The sequence below is a fragment of the Ictalurus furcatus genome, chromosome 11 (assembly GCF_023375685.1).
Source record: "Ictalurus furcatus strain D&B chromosome 11, Billie_1.0, whole genome shotgun sequence".
Lineage (NCBI taxonomy): Eukaryota > Metazoa > Chordata > Actinopteri > Siluriformes > Ictaluridae > Ictalurus > Ictalurus furcatus.
This window is the reverse complement of record NC_071265.1, coordinates 6,946,119-6,967,305: the sequence shown is the minus strand read 5'-3', so window position 1 is coordinate 6,967,305 and position 21,187 is coordinate 6,946,119. Positions and strand designations below refer to the sequence as shown.

The window sequence follows — 21,187 nt, the reverse complement described above, 5'->3', positions numbered from 1 at the left end:
TAACAAAAGTCAGATTTTTTTTTAGTTTTTTTTAAAGATGAAGAGGTTTAGAAGATGATTAACAAGCTGATGGACATTAATAGAGTCAGGGTAGTATAGTAGACTATTCCATAAACACTGCACAAGACAGGGATACACCATTGATGGCGTGTATCATGCACACACATACTGACACACTCTTACACACCCAGGCATAGCCATTCCACCTGCTAGCATATTTTTGGGAGGTGGGACAAAGGAAATACATATGCAACTCCATACAGACACTAACCCAATCTCAGGACTGAACGAGAGACCCTGTGAGTATGACACATGATCGTTACTCACAGTCCACCAATCGGTTGTAGTTTAGCTAGCTCAACAACTATTAACAGTAAAAAAACAGACAAATAAAAGACAGTCCCTAACTGGAATAGTATTAGCTGTCAGACTGATGACATACTGTGTGACCTTTTTTTTGAGTAATTTATAGTTGTATTGTGAGATAGTATGTTAAAGTTATGGCTGAACACTGCTACAAGTATAGCTTTCTCCATTTTCAAAATGAAGAAGTGCTGCTATAGAGGTCAGTACAGCCAAATCAGTTGTGCTCTTGGTCAATGATGCAAATAACTCAGTGTAATGTTTTGCTTGCAGAAAAGCTAGTGTGATTATAGATAAGGACATCTTAAACACAGTAAAGAACATACTTAATAAAGGGTCTATGGACTTGATTTTAAGATACAAACTTTATACAAGGGAAAGAACTGAAAGACCTAATTCCTGCAACGGCACTGCAAGATTTCCATCTTCATTGAGAACTTGCTTTACTAGAAAAGGTAAATCCACCAGTCGTGAGGAGCATGAGAGTGTGATTTTCCTCTCAGTGGCAGAGCAGGACGGCATTTCAAAAGAGCACAATGCCTGAGTTCTTGTCATCCAGCACTAAGCAAGGATCTGCTGAAGCTCTGCAGGGAGCCACAGGGCTGACCTTTCCAAACACCATGCTTAAAACTAGCAGGCTGCGTGTGAGGTACTCCGTTTTCATCCGTACTCACCCGCTTTTTCAAATCCGTTGAACCGAAACGGTGTGAACATCTGGTTGTCATAGCAACCGACCCGTCTGTGTCCACGGCTTTATGGTATTGCTGGCAAGGCTGATATGGTTTCTTAGAAGCGAATGTGAGACAGAAAGAGATAGAAAGATGGCAGAGGAGGTGTTGTTTTTCAAAGTGTGTCTCTTGGCAGAATCTTGTAGCTGCCAGAGATAGCGGTGTTAGCTTTAATTAGGCTGATGAAAAACCTGCATTATCCGAACGATCTGATAGAGTCAGATGACTTTCATTGTCTTTCTGTCATATTTTCACCATCGTTCATTCTCTTTTATGCCCGTTTGTATCTTTTGTAACGTACTTTTGTCTCTGATTTCAGTATCTTCAGCACCAGGTGCCGATATTTTCCGCAATTTTCCTGCCCGCTGTCTTCTTGAACATGTAATCTGCCCCTAAACAAAGTATTTGTGGTCATTTGTGCTGTAATTATGCTTTTATATATGTATATAATTTTGGCCTGCAGTAAGTGTGTTATGAAATACCACAGTTACATAAGGTGTTTAATTTAGTGGTGTACGTGCTGCATCACGATCGAGCATGATTACTTTCAGAAAGCATGGGTCATCAGATCAGTAGCATTGAACAGAAATGTTCGCTGTGAGTCCATCTCGAGCGTTCCTTTGGGGACTGATTTGTTCCAGTGCGTTCAGATAAAACAGTTGGTGGTCACAGCTCTCTCTCTGTGAATCCACTCCGCTTTAAATTTGCAGTTTAGTTTTTTGAATCGCAGTACTTGTAAAGATTGTAAATATGACTCATTTTTATTATTCTATTATGAACACACAACGACACTGACCAAAACAGTATGATCTTGACATTCCAGTACTGTAACTTGCACATATGAGAAATTTTAAATACAAGACATTGCAGGTAATATAAGAAAGAGAGAAATTTAACTTTAGAAGAAATTCCCCTGGAGCGCACGGTGGCTTAGTGGTCTCACACCTCCGGGGGTGGGGGTTCGAATCCCGCCTTTGCCCTGTGTGTGCAGAGCTTACATGTTCTCCCTGCACTTCGGGGGTTTCCTCCAAGTACTCCAGTTTTCTCCCCCTGGTCTAAAGACATGCGTTGTAGGTTGGTTGGCATTTCCAAATTGTCCGTAGTGTATGAATGGGTGTCTGACTGTGTGCGCGATTGTGCCCTGCGATGGGTTGGCACCCCGTCCAGGATGTCCCCTGCCTTGTGCCCCGAGTCCCCTGGAATAGGCTTCAGGCTCCCCCACAACCCTGTGTAGGATAATCGGTACAGAAAATGGATGGATGGAAGAAATTCCCATTTAAATGAATTATAGACAAATGAGACATGTGACATTAGTGGTGCTTCCGGGGCCTTGAGGAATGTACAGACATGTTATGGTCATGTGACCTACAGCACTACAACAAATGGTTATAATAAAGGACAAAACAATCCATCAATACTATGTAAAAGTGGAAACCTGATTCATAAATCTCAAAGGGTAAAGGAGTGGACATTCTGTTTCTAGTAGTTTCTTGGGCCAAAAAAAACCAATTATAAATTGTAAGATTATTCGAAGGGTCTAAAATTCAAGTCTTGCTTGTCCAGCACTAAGTTGTTGTTTGTTTGTTTGTTTGTTTTTTCTGCAGGACCGAGTATATTGGACCGATCTGGAGAACGAGGCTATCTACAGTGTGAACCGGCTAACAGGCCATGATATATCCATGCTGGCGCAGCACCTGAACAGCCCGCTGGACGTGGTGGTGTTCCATGAGCTCCGGCAGCCCAAAGGTCAGACGCCAAACTCAGCAACCAAACCGATATTATAACAACGACCATTAACTTTCAGAACCGACTCATTTCTATTTTAAGGTCTTGTGTTCTTCATTTATGCTACTTTTAAACATTTTTGAAAGAAACCTATTTTAGGCTTACGGATTTACAGGATAGACTGAGACAGAAAGAGAAAAAAAAACATTTGCAAAATGGTGGTGTTAAAAGATAAATAAATGTACTAAATGTACTGAGGGGGCTAAGAAAAGCTGGAAAACGCACTCAAGCTAAGTAAAGAAGTGTGAACAAATGGAAATGTAATTTGGCTCAGTGTATTTCCTGGAGAACAGGGTGTAATATTCGCAGAAGGGGAAACCTCATGAGGCACTGTGTGACAATAGCTTTAGTGAAATATTACTCAATAAGAAAGCACACAGTGCTCCGAGCAGAGGGAGCTTGGCTCGGAAATATGATCATCTTTATATTCCTTTTCTTCTCGTGGGAGTTGCTGTGAAGTACACTGAATTTCACTCCTTTTATGTTTCCACTGTCTCCCTGGTCCTTTCATCGTTATTCTCTTTATTTCACACTTTAAAGCTACACTTACTATACTTTTTGACTTTTTATAAATATTACTTTCATCTTTTATTTTGAATTTTTTTGTTTGTTTTGTGATTTTGTTTATTACTATTAGTATCTATTTTGGGATTTTTTTTTTTTTTTTTTTTTTTTTTTTTTTGTTAATTTATTACATTTCAGTAAGCGCTTTATTTCTGGTCAGGGATGTAGTGGATCTCCGCCATCTTGTACTGGGAGTGAGGCAGGAATACAACCTGGATGGAATGCCAGTCCATTACAGCGCACCATGCACATGCATATTGTTTCCTTTTAAAAAGTACTAAGCTTTAAAATACTTTTTTTTTTTTTTTTAACTGAAGCATTTAAAAGCTGCAGCTTTCACACACACAAAAATCACTTACCTTGCAAATATAAAACAATTAAAAATATAATAAAAATCATTCCTAACAAAACAATACAAGCAAGTCGGTTTATATGTAAACATTTCCATTTTTTACAAATCCAGTTTCATGTGGTATCAGCTCGATACCAGTTCTGGGTATCAGATCTCTAGTTTTTATACGAATATTTTAGTTTATATGTTAGTTTTAGTCATGGGAACAGGTTGGAAGTTGTGGAACTGTTTCTTCATCGCGAAGTATTTTACTATTATTTTGGTTGCATTCCAAAGCAACATTTCTAATTTATACTTTGTGGTATTTTTAATTAATTGTAGTTCATATGATGTTAATTTTACTGTAGTTTTTGTTTTTATGCCACTAGGTGGCATTATATTTTCACCCGTGCACCCATCTGAAATTCTCGTTCGTGTGATATCTCGAGAACGAGTGGTTGAATGTTTGTAAGACTTATCATTTAGGATTTATCATTGTAACCAGAAGATGAACTGATTCGATTTTGGAATTGATCCACACAGGATGAAGGTCACAACAAGGTCAAATGTCTGAAATAGTTTTTCTTCAATAGATTCCTTCCTGATTAAAGTATGTTTTAAGGATATTTCGTGCATATAAATTAGTAACAAATTGGCACCCTGTCCAGGGTGTACCCCACCTCGTGCCCGATGCTTCCTGGGATAGGCTCCAGGTTTCCCCGTGACCCTGAAGAAAGTATAAGCGGTATAGAAGATGGATGGAAATTAGTAACAAAAAGGACTAGTCTTGTTGGTGGCGGAGGCAACCGGGGTTTGACAACGTTGGCATTGATTTCTACTTCTCGTTAAGATTCTTCTTGCTAGAAAGTCCCTGCTCTGGGGATAACACTGTTGCATGTGACAGATTACTGCACATAATATATATAATATATATATTTTAAATCTCCTTGAATCATGCACAGACAAGATGGAAATATGGAGATTTTGGAGTTTTTTTTTTTTTAGTTACTTGTCAGAACATTTTGTGGATCCTGGATTACTGGGTAGAAAATGCTACCAATCAAGTTCCAAAAAAAAAAGTTTTTCAAATATAGCCAAGTTATTATTTTAGTTGGGATTCTGACAAAGAAATATTTTTGATTCAGCATGTCATAAATCATTAAGAAGGCTTTTTTTTTTTTGTCCTGACACCTTCCTTTTACCTTGCGGCCAGTTCCCAATGGATTACACGTAAAGCGAACACTGATGTGTGTATAGCAGTCCGTACAGGATTTCATGGAGTTTTTTTTGTGATTGTTGCATCCAAAAATGCTTGATTTTGCTACAGATTTTTTTGAAAATTTTTTGAAAGAGGTTTTTTGCGAGGTTTTTTTGCGGAAAACAACTTGAATTGCCCAAATTGCACTCGCACAGAATAGTTCTGCACGGTCTTTCACAGTGATGTTTGTCGGTAAATGAGACCTTTTAGCTGTACTGACGTCCGACGCACGTGGATCGAAGCGGGCTTTGGCTGAACGCGCGTCGTGACGACGTCACACGACACGTCTCGGCCCAAATCTGCGGAAAATCTGCAGTAATTTTGAAAAATTGCAAGCTCCCCCGAATATTGCACCGTTTGCCCGATTTGGGTTTCATTTCTGCGCTCGCAATATCGCAAAATCCTGCAAGGACTGGTATTGTATGAAACCACCTTTATTGCACTTGGGGATTCTGGGTATTTTTGCGGATTCCGAACTCTCTCTCTCTTACACACCAGCTCTTTATTACCACTTTGAAAGCAATCCAACTCCACCAAATCCATGTGCACAGATGAAAGCGCGTTTGTTGTCGACGTATTTAATCAGGGTCATTCCTCTCTCAGATGGATTGCCGAGGACATTCTTGGCTGAACTGTGTTGCTGCACTAGTGCCAGTGCCAGACTTTAATCACAGTTTTATGTTAATAGTAGCCCTTGCATTTTTCCACAGACCCCTGCCCTGTAATGATGATGTTTAAACATGCACACACACACACACACACACTCTTCAGCAGAGTTCCCTCGGCTAATGCACTTCAGTTCACGACTTGCGCTTTTCTCTCTCAGCTCCAGACAGCTGTAATATGGGGAGTTTGCCCAACGGAGGCTGTGAGTACCTGTGTCTGAGAGCGCCGCAGATCACAGAGCACTCGCCCAGATACACGTGCGCCTGTCCTGACGACGCTGAGCTCGGCCCAGACATGCGCCGCTGTGTCGCAGGTAAGACCACAAGTCATGGCTGCTCAACAAACCACACCGAATGATGGAACCTAGATGCATGAAGTGAATAATGTTATAACTTGTTATGTTGCGTAATGAGTAAAGCATGACAGGATGTGCTGTTTTAAGAAAATAATCAATGATAGGGTTGTCTGTGGTGATGTGGCCTGACGCGGAACAGAGTTACTGTTTCCACCAGGTGTGAATTATTTTCCATTAATAGTCTGCCCTGAAGTGTTGTATTTCTCTTGTACCACAGCAATTTGCTGACAATTGCAAGTTTTAATTTATTAATGAATGACACTTCATGCTTTTTAACCAGTTATAGTTGCATTTTAATGTCGTGGGTTGTTCGTAAATCAAGTTTGTTCCGGTTATCACTTATTTTATAGCAGCTACAAACACAATATCCCTCACAAGCTTTTTTTTCCCCCCTGTCTTGAAGTTAATAAGACAAAAAATGCAGCTTGTCATGAACGTCCTTTGAAACTTTTTTGTTGCTAGAATAATGTTCATTAACCTGGAAACCAGAGAACAGCTCCAAATCATCAATAAACCCCACCATATTTGACATTGTTGTAGGAACGGCGATGTTACAATGACTTACTCTGACGGTTTTAAAAATGTTAATGCACTGTGCCTTCCTTCTCTGCCTTCTCTCTCTCTCTCTCTCTCTCTCTCTCTCAATACAGTACCAAAGCCCAAGACTACAACAACTACACCTTCTACGACCACAAAAACAGAGCCTTATACACCTTCCACAGCTCCATCAACCACTCCAACTTCGACCAGTACCACCAGTATGACGGCGTCTACTCCAAGTGCGCCAACTGCTTCAAGCACGCCTGCTCCTTCTACCACACACAGCACCACAGCTTTATCTCTGTTAACCACACCACCTTCCACCACCGTGCATTCAACTCCAGCACAATCTCCCTCAAAAAGCAGCACTCAGAGCAGCACCACACTACCATGGCAACGTCCCGTCTCCACCCAGAACACTACAGACAGCAGTCAAACACCCAGATCCACCACCGTCTCTCCAAAAGACAAATCAAACAGCGGGGACAGCAACCTCTCACACCGCGGTGAGTGACTTCAGTGTGTGTGTGCATGAGTCGGTATGTCAGTACATGTCAGTACTTTTATAACTGTATACACAGCAACAAGTACAGCTCCAGAAGTATTGGCAGCCTGCATGAAAATATGGTAAATGGTCTGCACTTATATAGCGCTTTTATCAAAAGCGTTTTACACTGTGTCTCATTCACCCATTCACACACACACACCAGTGGTAGCAGAGCTGCCATGCAAGGCGCCAACTTGTCATCGGGGCAACTTGGGGTTCAGTGTCTTGCCCAAGGACACTTTGGTATGTGGAGTCATGTGGTCCGGGACTCGAACCGCCAACCCTACGATTAGTGGACAACCCGCTCTACCACCTGATCCACAGCCACCCAAAATAAGCCAAAAAATGAGTGTGTGTGGATAAGGTGAGGTTGGGTTTAAATCTATGGGGACATTGTATCATTTTGTGTTTGTTTGTTTGTTTGTTTGTAGATTAAGTGAATGCATCATTTTGGTTCCACTGATATACTCTATTCTGGGTGTATTTAAAATGATATATTATTACTGTGGCATATTTCATTTAAAAATATATCGTTTTGAAACAAGAGTGACATTACATTTCCCTGATATATAGGGATGCTGTTTAGTTATATTTTAAAAGAATTCTTTTCCAAACACACTTTTTTTTAATATTTACATTTATGGAATTTGGTAGACGCCCTTATCCAGAGCGACTTACATTTATCTCATTTATCCAGCTGAGCAGTTAAGGGCCTTGCTCAAGAACCCAACGGTGCTGGGGTTTTGAACTCACGAGTAGCCGTGAGTAACCCATGAGTAACCATGGGACGAGTAACCGTCTTAACCACTGAGCTAACACTGCCACATTTTAAAATGACCACTATCATATTTCCCATAATTCATAAGTCCCATAATTGTTGTGATTTAAAATACCAGCAATGGCTGCTGTTTTTCATGCTGTAATAGGAGTATGTTCCTGGTCGGGAGCCATGCAGAGTAGCTTTTTCACATTAGTTTGTAATAGAGATTAGTTTGTAATTGTCATTCAGCAATATTTGGAAGATAATTACATTGGAACAGAGTGACATGGGCAGAGTATCAAATGAGCTCAACCCCGAGATAAGCACATGGCCGTCCATTTCTGACTTAAAAAGTTTCTCATATGGGGTGATGGAGATCTGGAGCCTATCCCAGGAACAGTCCCTGGAGCTCTTATTCACACCTAGTGGCAATTTAGAGTTGCCATTCACATACCAGCAGGTTTTTGGCAGGTGGGAGGAAACTGGAGAACCCCACCACTGCACTTGAATATTTTCTTCTCGGTGCAACAGCACGATCTAAACAGAGCATGAGCAACACATGACAGATGGTGCTTGTAAGATCAGATACGTTGGTACATGTGTTCCTGTCAGTCTGCCTTTGTTTGGTCCGCCTCTCAGCCTGCTCAGACGACTTCATCTGCCCTCATTTTCCGTGCCTCAAGTTCGACAAACCCTTGACTTCTGTTGTACATTGGATATGGAAATGAGATCAAGCTCATGAGCACGCTGCTTTCCCCACAGCAGCAGAAGGACTGTTCAGCGCGTGAAACTTAATGTGTATGGGAGAATTTGCTTGCTGTGCAGCAGCAGGCCACTTGAGAGTGATGGATTACGCTGTGGTCCTAGCCCTGGGTAGCAGCGCTCATTCTCTGCTGAATTAGAGCAGGCAGTTGAGGAGAGATGCAGCCAGGCTTGACTGATGAACACTGCCCAAGGCCCTGTTTTCTCCTCTTCCCTCTCATCCCTCTGCCCGCTGCAATAAGTAGGCCTGTCCGGCTACAATAACGCCAGCACCCATAACAACAACTGCCTTACTCACTGGGATTAAGATGCAGGAGTATGTCGCATGTCTTATGCAGTGCCTTGTAGAATCTGTCAACAATGGATTTATACAGCAATAAAATAACAGGTCTCACGGTATATCATAGTAAGTATGAATTCACATTAGTGGTGATTGGTATACTGAGAAAAATGAGAAAACCATAGAGATCTTCAACTATGGTTTAGCATTTGTACAAAACTACAAACTTCCTTGATCACCGTGAAGTTGATTAGTTTCCTATAACAACATGTCCCAAAGTCTTGTACCAGACTCTTATACCAGAGCCGTTTCCCATACAAATTGTTCTCACTAATTAAAGAATGACACATCGTACTTTTTATTTGTTGTTACGGCCCGGTCTTGGGTCAGGCCATGACACAACGAAACCAAATATTCAGTCCCTCCCAGTTCCCAGAACTCGACAAACAACAGCTTTCGCCACAGTAATAGAGCTTATTTACATAAAAGTACATTTTATTAAGGGTGGAAAGGAAACAATAAACAAAAGCAATCTAACTTAAATTGTAGGGAACCTATTGCATACCAAAAGAAAAGAAAATGCAGTCATTTCCTTAAATCCTTAACTACCCTAAATGGAGGAAAATTAACAAAGAAAAACTCCTTCCTCTGATTATTTACAATGACATACAAGATTTCTTCGATTGTTTTGCCATTTCACCTTACTCATATCTTCAGTTATTGCTACATAAGACCAGTCACATCAGCAGGATCAGCATGAGCTAGACAAAATACTCTACCGGCTGAAGTGCAGGTGACCAGGTCTAGCACGGCCTGTCCTAAACTTGCCAAGTCTGGGAGCATGGAATGCAACAGAAACCATCAAGAAAGGCCAAAGCACCCCCTACTTCCTGTCATGGCCTTTTTCATAATGGCAGCTACTCCTACTAGTAGCCAATCCTCATGTCAGCCTGTAATTAAGAGAAGGCACACAAACACACACTGCAAGAGAGGAGAGCAGTCGGTAATTCTTTCACATTACCAAAAGGATCACGACCCCTAGTGTCGTAACACCGTTTATACTCTCATTTAATGTTGCAGAATGTCCATGGGACGTTCACTCATTTTCGCTTGTTATTAAGACAAACTAAAAGCTCGTCATGGTATCGAGAAAACGCCTTAAAAAGTCCTACATCTTTCATTTTCCCATGGTGGAAAACTTAAAGGGAAAGCTTTACCTTGCTGTTACAAAGCCCTGACATTGGAGACTCCTTCCAAAATGCTATAGAAATGTCTACTTACAGAAAGCTTTAATGATTAGATATTTTCTTTTTTCCCCTCTTGTTACGGAGAGCTGTTAGAGAAAAATTACTCAAAACCTTGTTAGATAAAATGCATTAATCAGTGCAACCTAGTTAAAAGGTTAAGTCTGCGTACACTACCCACAAATTGACGAACATGTAGTGTGCATAGATGGACACTACAAAAATGGATTTTTTTGTGTGTTATTTTAGTCAAAGTGATGCCGCGTAAAGTCTGTTGAAAACTGTGTACTGTTTGCACATTTTCACAGCTCCACTAAGCACATTACTGTTCCAGACATATTTTACCCCCTCAGCTAAAGATTGAGAAAGCCAGAAATAACCAGAAATAACCAGAAATAGAGCCAACTGGATATTTTATCACCGTCTTAATGTAATATAGCCGGGCTGCTGAATGCTCCTTTACAGGGGAACTGAATTGCAGCTCTGAGCTAGATGATGAATGCTTTAGAAACGGCTGCCAACTTGCTCTCTTGCCTTTTCGCCCCGTTTCCTAATGGCTCTGAGCAGTCATGAGAGGTGCTGTAATGCAGTTTTCCCCTAATGTCGTTCAGAGAAAAACCAGAAGAGAAAGAATCTTTAGGACAGCGAGCAACCTGATAGAGCACAGCAGAGAGAGAGTAAGATGTGGATCGGTGGAAATAAACCGTCCAACTAGCAGTTCTCAACTCAGTTCAGATCTGATTCAAAATGTTCTGTTATATCCAGACTGAGGTGCTGATTTACTAACAGGGTTGCAACTTTCATCTGAGTAAAATCACACAGCATGACTGTTTTGCATGTTTGCTTTAATGAATATGCAACTCGGTGTGTTTGTAAGCCTCTTTGGAAAGAATGATTGCTAATGGTTAGCACGTTTGCCTCTCAGCTCCGGGGTTAAGGGTTCGAATCCCGCCTCCGCCCTGTGTGACCAGCGTTGGCATGTTTGGGCAGCTGTGGCTCAGGTGGTAGAGCGGGTTGTCCATTAATCGTAGAGTTGGCGGTTCGATTCCCGGCCCACCTGACTCCACATGATTCCACATTATTCCACATGACTCAACATGACTCAACATGCCGAAGTGTCTTACATGGCAGCTCTTCTACCGTTGGGGTGTGTGTGTGAATGGGCGAATGAGACACAGTGTAAAGTGCTTTGGAACTGCTAAGGTTAAAAAAAGCTATATAAGTGCAGACCATTTACCATGTTCTCCCTGTGCTTCGGGGGTTTCCTCCGCGTACTCTGGTTTCCTCCTTCAGTCCAAAGACATGAATCACAGGCTGGTTGGCGTTTCCAAATTGTCCATAGTGTGTGAATGTGTATGCGATTGTGCCCTGTGATGGGTTGGCACCCCGTCCTGTGCTTTGAGTTCCCTGGGGTAGGCTCCAGGCTCCTCGTGACTCTGTGTAGTTTTTAAATAAAACTCTGTAAAAATGTATATACTTTTACCTGTACAAAAAAAGAGAGAGAGAGAGAGAGAGAGAGAGGGGGAAAAAAGAGCCTGGGGATGAGCCTACTGTTTATTGCTGCAAATAATAATAAAACTTGTTTCACAAATTCTCCACAGTACTAAATATAACTATAAACTGATCAAAAGTATGACGTGTTATTATTTAATTGAGAAACATTTTTGCGCTGGCCAGTTGTTGTGGTATAAGAAGTATAAAACACTTTGGAGCATTATATTATTGGAAAAGAATCAACTTCGGGTAATAACCGTAACTCCAATTTGTGTCAGGCCCACATACAAAGCGCATACAAGATCCTCATTTAAATATCGTTTCCTTCCAACGTAATATATTCTAATTGTTGTTTTTTATTTGTCATTTGTCCATAACACATTTATTAAGTTGCAAATTGCATGTGCCCCAGTGCCTGTTCTAGCGCAGCTCTCCGCAATCAGCTCTCATCGCAGTGAAGACTAGAAAGAGTGTGTCGTTCTGAGTGTCCTTCAAGTCATTTCTCTCATGCCTTTAATGTCGCTGTATCTTTTACTCAATCAGTTTTTTGATATGCTGAGCACATTCCAGAAAGACTACCAGGTTCTATCTGCATGCTCGTATCATCCCCTCTGGTTCTCCTAAATCTCTGGGCTCAGGCTTTATTACCTGACAAATTAGCGCTTTAGCTAAATGCTCTAATTGTGAGATTGAGATTGGGTTTATTTCAGCACCTGATTATGTTCAGGAGGGGGAAAAGAATGTACGTGAAGAAAAGAGACCAATTAACTTTGTGTGTGTGAGTGTGTGTGTGTGTGTGTGTGTGTGTGTGTGTGATTTTGGGACACTGCCCATGCGAATGGCTGGCTATGACCTGAAAAGTGAAGAGAAGGGTTCAGCTCATGTCAAGGGTGATGTTTCTAATAAAGTGGACAGTATGAGCAGATGATCCACCTCCTAAATAATATGTGGTCCTATGGTGGTGGGGTTAGAGGATGGCTGACAAAATGTGTACATTACTGTACACTTATATAATAGATAAAGCTGTTACAGCATATACATGTTGATCACATGACCTGCTCTTACCGCTCACTTGCTCTACTTGGATCATTTTCCTCAATAAATAAATGACCAAGTATAATATTTTTTTTATCTCATCTGTTTAATTGGGTTCTTGTTGTCTACTTTTAGGACTTGTGTGAAAATCTGATGATGTTTTAGGTCATATTTATGCAGAAATAGAGAAAATTCGAAAGGGGTCACAAACTTTCAAGCACTGTATGACGATGTGAGACCATGTTCCTTTTGCATAAACTTATAGACTTTCTGCTGAATTAGCAGATAGTAAAATAACTCTTATCACACCACCTCCTGACTCTCTCTCTCACACACACACACATACACACACACACTCTGTCTCTGCTTGCAGCTGCGGGTGGTCACTTCTTCCTAGGGAACAACATCACCGTGGCAGTTCTGGGTGTCGTCATCCCTATAGGTAAGCCTTCACACTTCCTCGAGCACTACGCTTCCCTCTGCATGCGTTTCTGTGCGAGTTGCATGATCTGGTGATAGTTCGAGCATCCATTTATAATAAATCACTCTAAGACTGTATATGGCATGTGTATACTCTAAATGACGTATTATAAATGGTTCACTTAAGCCTTTATAAGATATCTATTATGAACTATGAAAACACGTACAATATATTCATATAAAAGCATCATACACAGGATTCATTTATGAATGAAAATGGATTGCACCTTATAGCAAGATTTAGTATGCCTTATGAATTATTTATAAGGCATGATGAATGCTAACGGCAAAGAAATTCAGTCCCAGTTTGCATAGTGCATCATGATCTTAGATACTAAGTCATATTGAATCATGCATGACAGCAGGAAATATTCTGTTCAAAACTGTTTAAAAAAATATTAGAGACTTTCTATAAAATTATTTAGTGCTCAAACTGTATATAGTTGTGTGGGTTTGGGCTTTATAGAAATGTGAGTAATACAATATTGTGTGCTGTGGGCCTTTAAAGAAAAAAGCCAGTGTATTAATAAAGCATAATAATAATAGCAATAAAGTGTAATGCATTTTCAATAATAATTAGAACAATGTGTGTAATGTCTTATGAATGGGTTTATAGTTCATTATAGATATGATTTTGCATTCCCTGTCTGCTCCACAAAGCCCTAGTGAATGTGCATGTCTGTGTGGCACTACTGGCTCAGATACACTGTTTTTGTTTCAAACTCTTTGGGCATTTGCTGTATGGGCTTATAATCGTATCCAAATGCTGACATCCTAATAATTGAAATTATTTTCAGTTATACATATACTATTACTGATGGTTATAGTTCAGTATATCCTATTGACACATGAGTTTTAGTGTGGAGAAGCAACACAAAAGCAGCATTGTTCACATACTCGCCTGCCTACCTTATAGACATATACGGAGGATTAAAAAGAACGTCTATTAGATGGCATGTCAGAGCCAAAATATTACTATTTGTCCTGGTTTTCAAGTCAAACAATAATGTTTGGCGACGTTAAGCCCACTGACGAGCTCTGTTTCTCTTTAAAGCGTTCCGCCGTTGTCGTGAGCGTTGCCCTGAGCTGTGTGTCAGATCAAAAACTCTGACCTTACGTTTAAAAGTATTCACAAAACAGACATTTCAGTAGGTTTGAAGCCTACGTGAGAGGTTCTTACCATTCGAACGCTGTGGAATAGGAAAACCGGTGTCAGTGGTGGACACACCGTTACAGTGCATTCAGTACATTCAGTACATACAGTACTGCCCACACATATTTACCTTGGTATTTCGCCATGCACACACATAGCGATCATTTCGGAGGAAGTGACGCTTCAAACGGATCTGTGCGACTGCCATGTTGCAATCGCATACGCGTAGTTCAAGGCAAGTACAATTCAGCCTTAAGTCCTGATGGACACAAACACCTGACTAATCGAGTGCTTGTTATGTAACCACCTATTCTATTAATAATGTTCTACTCAAAAAAATGGATAACTTATATTTATTCCTGACACAGAATTTTAAAAAAAATTATTAAAAACCTTTTTTATTTTTTTTACACTCCATGGTGTGGCCTTGTCACTTGTCTGTATCTCAGAGAAACACTGACTTTGTTGGCCTGCAGAAACCAAAACCACTAAAGCCATGGGTGGCAATACTCTTTGTAATTAGGTCATTTAATTTAAGATAGTTGAATTTAATTTAATTTTTAAAAAATTTTTGGGAGGACTTTATACACGGCCGTGTATTATTTTTCTTTCTTTCTTGTTTTCTCGTGATCTTGACGCAACAAAATCGTTGTTTTCTCGTGATATCGTCATAACAAAAGTTGTGTTCTCTTGATCACAACTTCATTGTTATTGTTCTGGTGGCAGTAAAAGCTTAGCGCAATCCCACTGCTTCATGGATGAACAAATTCGTTTTTTTACTTTGATTCAGGACTCACTCGCTGATGTAGCTCTATGTCTGTCAGTGATTGACGACTTCCAGTTTAGTGTCCGGCATTTGAGAAGGGGAACCCCCCTCTCTCTTAATGCGTGGATAAAGTTCATCTCTACAGCGGGCAATTTTTACATTTATACATGATGGCGAAGACGTCAACGTGCAACTTTATCAACACCAGTCCCATTCGCGAGATTTTCTCATGACAAAACGACATTGTGAGAAAACATGAGATCGAGTCGAGATCATGAGAAAACAAGTTATGTCGAGATCGCAAGGAAATGAAGTTCTGATTACGAGAAAACAAGAAAGAAAATAATAATAATAATAATAATAATAATAATAATAATAATGCATGGCCACTTGGGGCTTCCATACCCCCCCCCTCACCCCCCCAAGTATTCATGTTATATTTCCATCATTAGATTACTGCCCTATGAAGCAAGATCATTCTATGCCCAATTTAGACTGTTAAATTTATTTATAGCTTAATTGATTCTTTTTTTTTTTTACTACAAAATTGCATAAAAAATCTTTATTTCTATCTCTAGTTTCAATAACTCCACTGCTAAGTCGATCGTTTTAATCGTTTTAAGCATCTAAGTATCTTCACCCATGCAGCATTTTACACCCAACAGTTTGAGCCAGATGTGCCCAGCTGTTGCTGCTCTGGACTGTGTATGTGTGTGTGATGAAGCGCTGGCCCGTGTGCTCTGGCTGTGTTAACGCCCTCGCCGTGTGTCGGCTGTGTGTTAAACGCATGCAGTTCCTATCCTTGCCACAGTGGTCCTCACCCTGGCGTGTACCGGAGGCTACCTGGTCTGGCGCAACTGGAGGCGGCGCAACACCAAGAGCATGAACTTCGACAACCCAGTGTACCGCAAGACCACCGAGGAAGACGACGACGAGATCCACATCGGCCACAGCGAACAGATCGGCCACATCTACCCAGCCGTGAGTGGAAGCGTCAGGCAGCCCTTCTTAGCTCTCCCTTTAGCGGGCGGCATCCCTGACCCGGCCGCTCACTGGTACTCGGGGGCGCCCATGCTGGCCAGCACAAAGTGAAGACAGAAAAGCGCTTCACTGCGGGTTAAACGAGATTAGGGCCAAGCGAGGTATGCCCTGATGTTAGAGGAGACGATGCTGCAGTACTAAACGTACACACTCTCACGTTTTCACACAACCCATATTTCATCCACCCCGTATCAATCATGATATTTTCTATTCCAAATTCACCACGTACGTTTTGTTCCATATAATGTTTGTTAGAAGTGAATTGAAGTGTCCATGTGCATCCATAGAGGCATCGCATTCAGTTTCAAGTTGGTTTATAGGCATGTTTCCACTGAGGTTCTGGAACCTTCTGAGGAACTACAGCGTTACTGATACTCTCCTGAATGAGAAAAGGACTTTGAAAATGTGTTTTTGTCATTTTGTGGTTTTGTTTAGTTGTACAAACGTGTTTTTTCGTGCTGCGGTACGTTGTTAAATAGTAAGCCTTAAGCGGTGGTCCAACCAAATATGCTGATTCATTCAAATGGCGAGAAAAAACAGGGGGTGAGAAAAAGGAATCGGCGTCCTGTAGTGATTCATTTCGTGTTGTGTCGAGTTCATTCAGGTGAACCATAAAAAAGCAGAAATCAAAACAGGTCTGTTGTCAGGGTTTTTTTGTCATTAATAAAAAAGTATGCTAACTAATATTAGCATTCCCTTCAAATTCACACCACACTAGGATCGCCATTAATCACCGGATTTGTTCTCCGATCCAAGTGAATAAAATAGCAGAGTAAAATAGTGGAATTCCTAATGCAGATAAACAGATATTTAAAAATGCCTAAAGAATGGCTTTCTGTGTTTAACCAATCAGAGAAGTTCAGTACAGAATGCACTCGTGTCGGCTCTGGTTTTTGCAGTGGAATGCAGCCACAGTTTTCAGAAGCGTTTGAGGGTTCCTGAGAAGGTTCCTGCCATGGAAACTCACGATTGTGTGATGTTAATTAAGTAGGAAGTAGTGACCACGCAGTGCCCTTGAGTTGTATTATTTCTTCACTACAGCTGAGTTAGGGATGAGTAATTAGCACTTTAAATGATGGGACAATCTTTTTGAGGAGTCACATGTGACGTTCTTCAGTGTATTTGTGTACATCACTGTATGTGGATTTAAGCAGCGTAACTCTCTCATTCCCAATTTTACAACTGAAGAACAGAGCAAATAGACATGAGATGTCAGGCTGATCACCTGCTAATGCTCTGTACAGAGCAGTCTGAGGTCTCTTTCGCTCTCTCTCTCTCTCTCTCTCTCTCTCTCTCTCTCTTTCATACACACACACACACACACACACACTCTCACACTCTCTCTCTCATACACACACTCTCTCTCACACGCTCTGTCTCTCTCACTCTCTCTCTATCTCTCTCTCACACTCACTCTCTCACTCTTTCACACATGCACTCTCTCTCACACACACGCTCACTCTCTCTCTCACACACACACACACTCTGTCTCTCTCGCTCTCTCTCGCTCTCACTCTCTCTCTCTCTCTCCCTATATATATATATATATATATATATATATATATATATATATATATATATATATATATAAACAAACTTTCTTCTATTTTCTGACCATCTTATTTGTTTTTGTTTAGTTTCTGTCTTTCTTTCCTTCCATCTATTATTTATTTATTTGTTTGTTTCTTTCTTTTTTCATTTGTTTTTGTGTAATTATCTATTTAATTAGTTGTGTTCCTTCTATCTGCCATTATTACTTGTTTGTTTGTATGTTTGTGTAATCATCTATTTAATTAGTTCATTTATTTATTTGTTTCTTTGTTTGTTTGTTTTTGTGTAATTATCTATTTAATTAGCTCTTTCTTTCTTTCTTTCTTTCTTTCTTTCTGTCCACCATTATTTATTTGTTTTTGTATGCTTGTGTCATTTCTTTCTTCCTCTCTTTCCTTTCTTCCTTCCTTCCCTCCTCCCCTCCAGCAGTGTACGTAACCGTGTTTTCTGTTTGTTTTTTATGTGCTCTGTGCAGCGCGTGGCGCTCAGTGTGGACGATGACGGATTACCCTGAGGTTGTTTTCTCCTCCCCTCCCTCCCTCCATCCCTGTGTCCATCTATCCACTTGTTTGGGACCATCGGTCTGGTGGGGAGACTGCAGCACTGCACAGCAAAGCACAGAGAGAGCAGGACACACACACACACACACACACACACACACACGCATGCACACGCTCTCTGTGGTGTAAGTGCTATGTCCTTTAGAGGCTGTGTAGCTCTTCTCACTGATTAGAGACTAACACTAACCTGTAGGTCTTCTAGCTCTATTCTTTATTACTGCGTCTCCGGCAGGAGCACTAGTAATTATTCCCCTTTAATGATGACCAACTTTACAGAACGCTGCTTCATTAAGTAGATACCGAGTCATTTAATTGCTGGTGTAAACTTGCAAAGTGTGTGGGCTGTGGGAGCAGGAAAGTGTGTGTGTGTGTGTGTGTGTGTGTGTGTGTGTGTGGGTGTGTGTGTGTGTGTGTGTGTGTATGCACGCGTGCTTTAGAACAGGAGACAGGGGTGACCGTGACTAATCTGCTTTGTTAGCACTGGACCATTTTATGATGAAGACTTTTTGTGGAGCACACACACACACACACACACACACACACTGTAAATTTCTGACGCAGCACTACAGTATATTATGTTATGTCTGCAGGCAGGTCTTAGATGAAATAAGAAAGGAAATATGACTTATTAAAAAAAAAAAACAGTCAATAGGAGATAAATGGTCATGTCATTCCTTGCAGCATTCTTCTAGCACCACATCAGCTGTATTAAATGTCTTCCCTACATGACGGATTCAGAGAGGGTTTTAAGGATTTTAGGATTTGAGGTTGAAATTGTGAACGTGTGTCTTCAGAGCACCAACAACAGAGCTTCCCTGACCCAAAGCCTGTCACTCCTGAGCTCTTCCCACTCTCATCGTCATCAGCGTATACTGACAAACGTACACTGCTCCTGAGCTTTCTTCTGCTCTCCAATACAGCGTACACTCTCAGATCATTTAGTGTTCCTTGTCGCTGGAGTGGTTCCCTCAGTCGCAGGGGCACGGGAAGGTGTTTTACATGGGGGTGCTGGAATTTCAAGCAGCACAGATCGGTTTATCTAAATGTGCTCATTCTAATACGTTAGCATTCCTGTAACAGCTCATTCGCAGGGACTTGTATGACTTGATTCTATAATCCAAGCCTAATGATAAACAGATTCAAAGCATCTTGTTGCATAACAAAGAAAACGATATAGTCGTTGATACGGTGAGGTTTTCTGTCTGGAGACGTTGTGTGTATCACGCCACTCGTCTGTATTCGCCACATAAACTTCCACTTCCTAGTTCACAACCGTCACTACAGTAGTGTTAGCGACATCATCATGGCAAACGATACATTTTTTTAACGAATATAAGTTTTGATTTACAACATGAAGACGAAAATTAAGAAGGGGTGCAGACAGAAGCACCTTTAACAGGAATGTACAAATCAGTGTGAGCTAGCTAGCAGCTTGTGAACATGCTATAAAGGGAGGGTGGCTTCTTCAGGATCTAGTTCCACTAGCGGAGCAACAATAAACATAACGTTTGGCTATATTCTGTCTGAAATGTCACTCAATATTAATTACTTGTTTATGGAACTGTTATATATATTATATATATGTTATATATTTTATATATAACTGCAAGTTGCTTGTGATATCTCACAAGCAAGAGTGTGGTTATACTGAATATCAGCGACCGCAATATTGCTTCATTCTATCTACGACATACAAATTCCAAAACTACTAAGTTTAAAGTTTGTTTATTATTTATTTGTTTCTTTATTATTATTATTATTATTATTATTATTATTATTATTACAGTTTCAGCTGTATTTGCAGTTAATGAAATTCACGGTTCCTACAGCACTCTTTCACTGTCTTTCATGGATTTAGTCATTTAAGGTGCACTACATGCACCTTTTTAGGTAAAAGACAGACCTACATACTAAACCCTTAAAGATACCACTCCAGTGACAAGGAAAGGCTTTTTCTCAGAGTGTATGCTATTTACCGTTGTTGGTCAGGACATATTTTTTGTGCTGTTTTTGTCTGATTGATAGCAGAAACATTAACAGAGTAGTGTAGGTCAGGGGAAAGTTAGCTAGTTAGCCAGCTATGAACTGAGATCTGTCATGGATTAGGTTTTTCATAACGTCCAGTAACTGAACATACACAGTACTGTGCAAATGTTTTAGGCACCCTATTTATTTTTTTTGTACAAACTTTGTTATAGATTTTTTATTTTATGACTTCTACATAATCGAGTCAGTACAAAAACATTTTAGATTCCCGAACATTAGTTTTCCAGCACAAAATGAAATGTTACAGAAAAATGTTTGTTTGTCGGTAAAGAAAGCAGCGTATTACGTAAGAGACACTTTTCAGACAGAAAATATAATGAATTCTGCTGGATTTTGCTGCAAAAATAAGAAGCAATGAGACAGTTAAAATCTCCAGAAGAACCGTGGCTGGTTCTGCAAGATGCTCAATAACACTTACAGCTCATTTCATTATAAACCTGCACTAACTCTACCGGAGACTACTATTTAAATTATTTTTAAAGCAAAGGGTCATCACACCAAATACTGACTTTGTTTCATTTATTACTGTTTATTGCTCTTTGTAGTATTCTTTTATGTAGAAACATTTCATTTCATTATTTTGAAGACATCTTTGCTCAACAGCATTTCTTTGCATGTGCCTAGAACTTTTGCACAGTACTGTACAACATATGAACATATACAGAGCAAAGAGGGAAAAAAAACTGAACAGGATGCAGATGTTAGACATTATCATACTGGTTTTCATTCATGCTGTGCTTGTCTTAGAGCTCTGACGAATAAAAACTAGAGATGCACCGATATTAAATTTCTCAGCCGATACCGATAACCGATTATTCAGAGTGATATCGGCCGATAACCGATAGTTCTGCCTTTTATACCTTCTTTTAAATAAATAA

General features: G+C 40.3%; 1 protein-coding gene and 1 long non-coding RNA gene across 4 annotated transcripts in view; one reads left to right on the top strand and one right to left on the bottom strand.

The window, feature by feature from the left end:
• Nucleotides 1-19,527, top strand: part of lrp8 (low density lipoprotein receptor-related protein 8, apolipoprotein e receptor) — a 199,673-nt gene extending 180,146 nt beyond the window's left edge. Inside the window, exons 14-19 of one of the 3 annotated variants that reach the window (XM_053636574.1) lie at nucleotides 2,696-2,837; nucleotides 5,856-6,008; nucleotides 6,701-7,096; nucleotides 13,086-13,154; nucleotides 15,923-16,092; nucleotides 18,179-19,527. In XM_053636574.1, coding sequence (XP_053492549.1) covers nucleotides 2,696-2,837; nucleotides 5,856-6,008; nucleotides 6,701-7,096; nucleotides 13,086-13,154; nucleotides 15,923-16,092; nucleotides 18,179-18,217 — 969 coding nt within the window. In that variant the 3' untranslated portion in view covers nucleotides 18,218-19,527. Of the gene's footprint in view, nucleotides 1-2,695; nucleotides 2,838-5,855; nucleotides 6,009-6,700; nucleotides 7,097-13,085; nucleotides 13,155-15,904; nucleotides 17,002-18,178 lie in introns of those variants that run through there. The other 2 variants (XM_053636573.1, XM_053636572.1) reach the window with 2 other exon arrangements.
• On the bottom strand, nucleotides 993-14,654 carry LOC128614887 (uncharacterized). Its single transcript, XR_008387109.1, has 3 exons — nucleotides 14,373-14,654; nucleotides 11,421-11,666; nucleotides 993-2,317 (listed from the first exon to the last, which is right to left on the bottom strand). It is a non-coding gene; the product is annotated as an uncharacterized LOC128614887 (long non-coding RNA).
• Nucleotides 19,528-21,187: the final 1,660 nt, after the last annotated feature.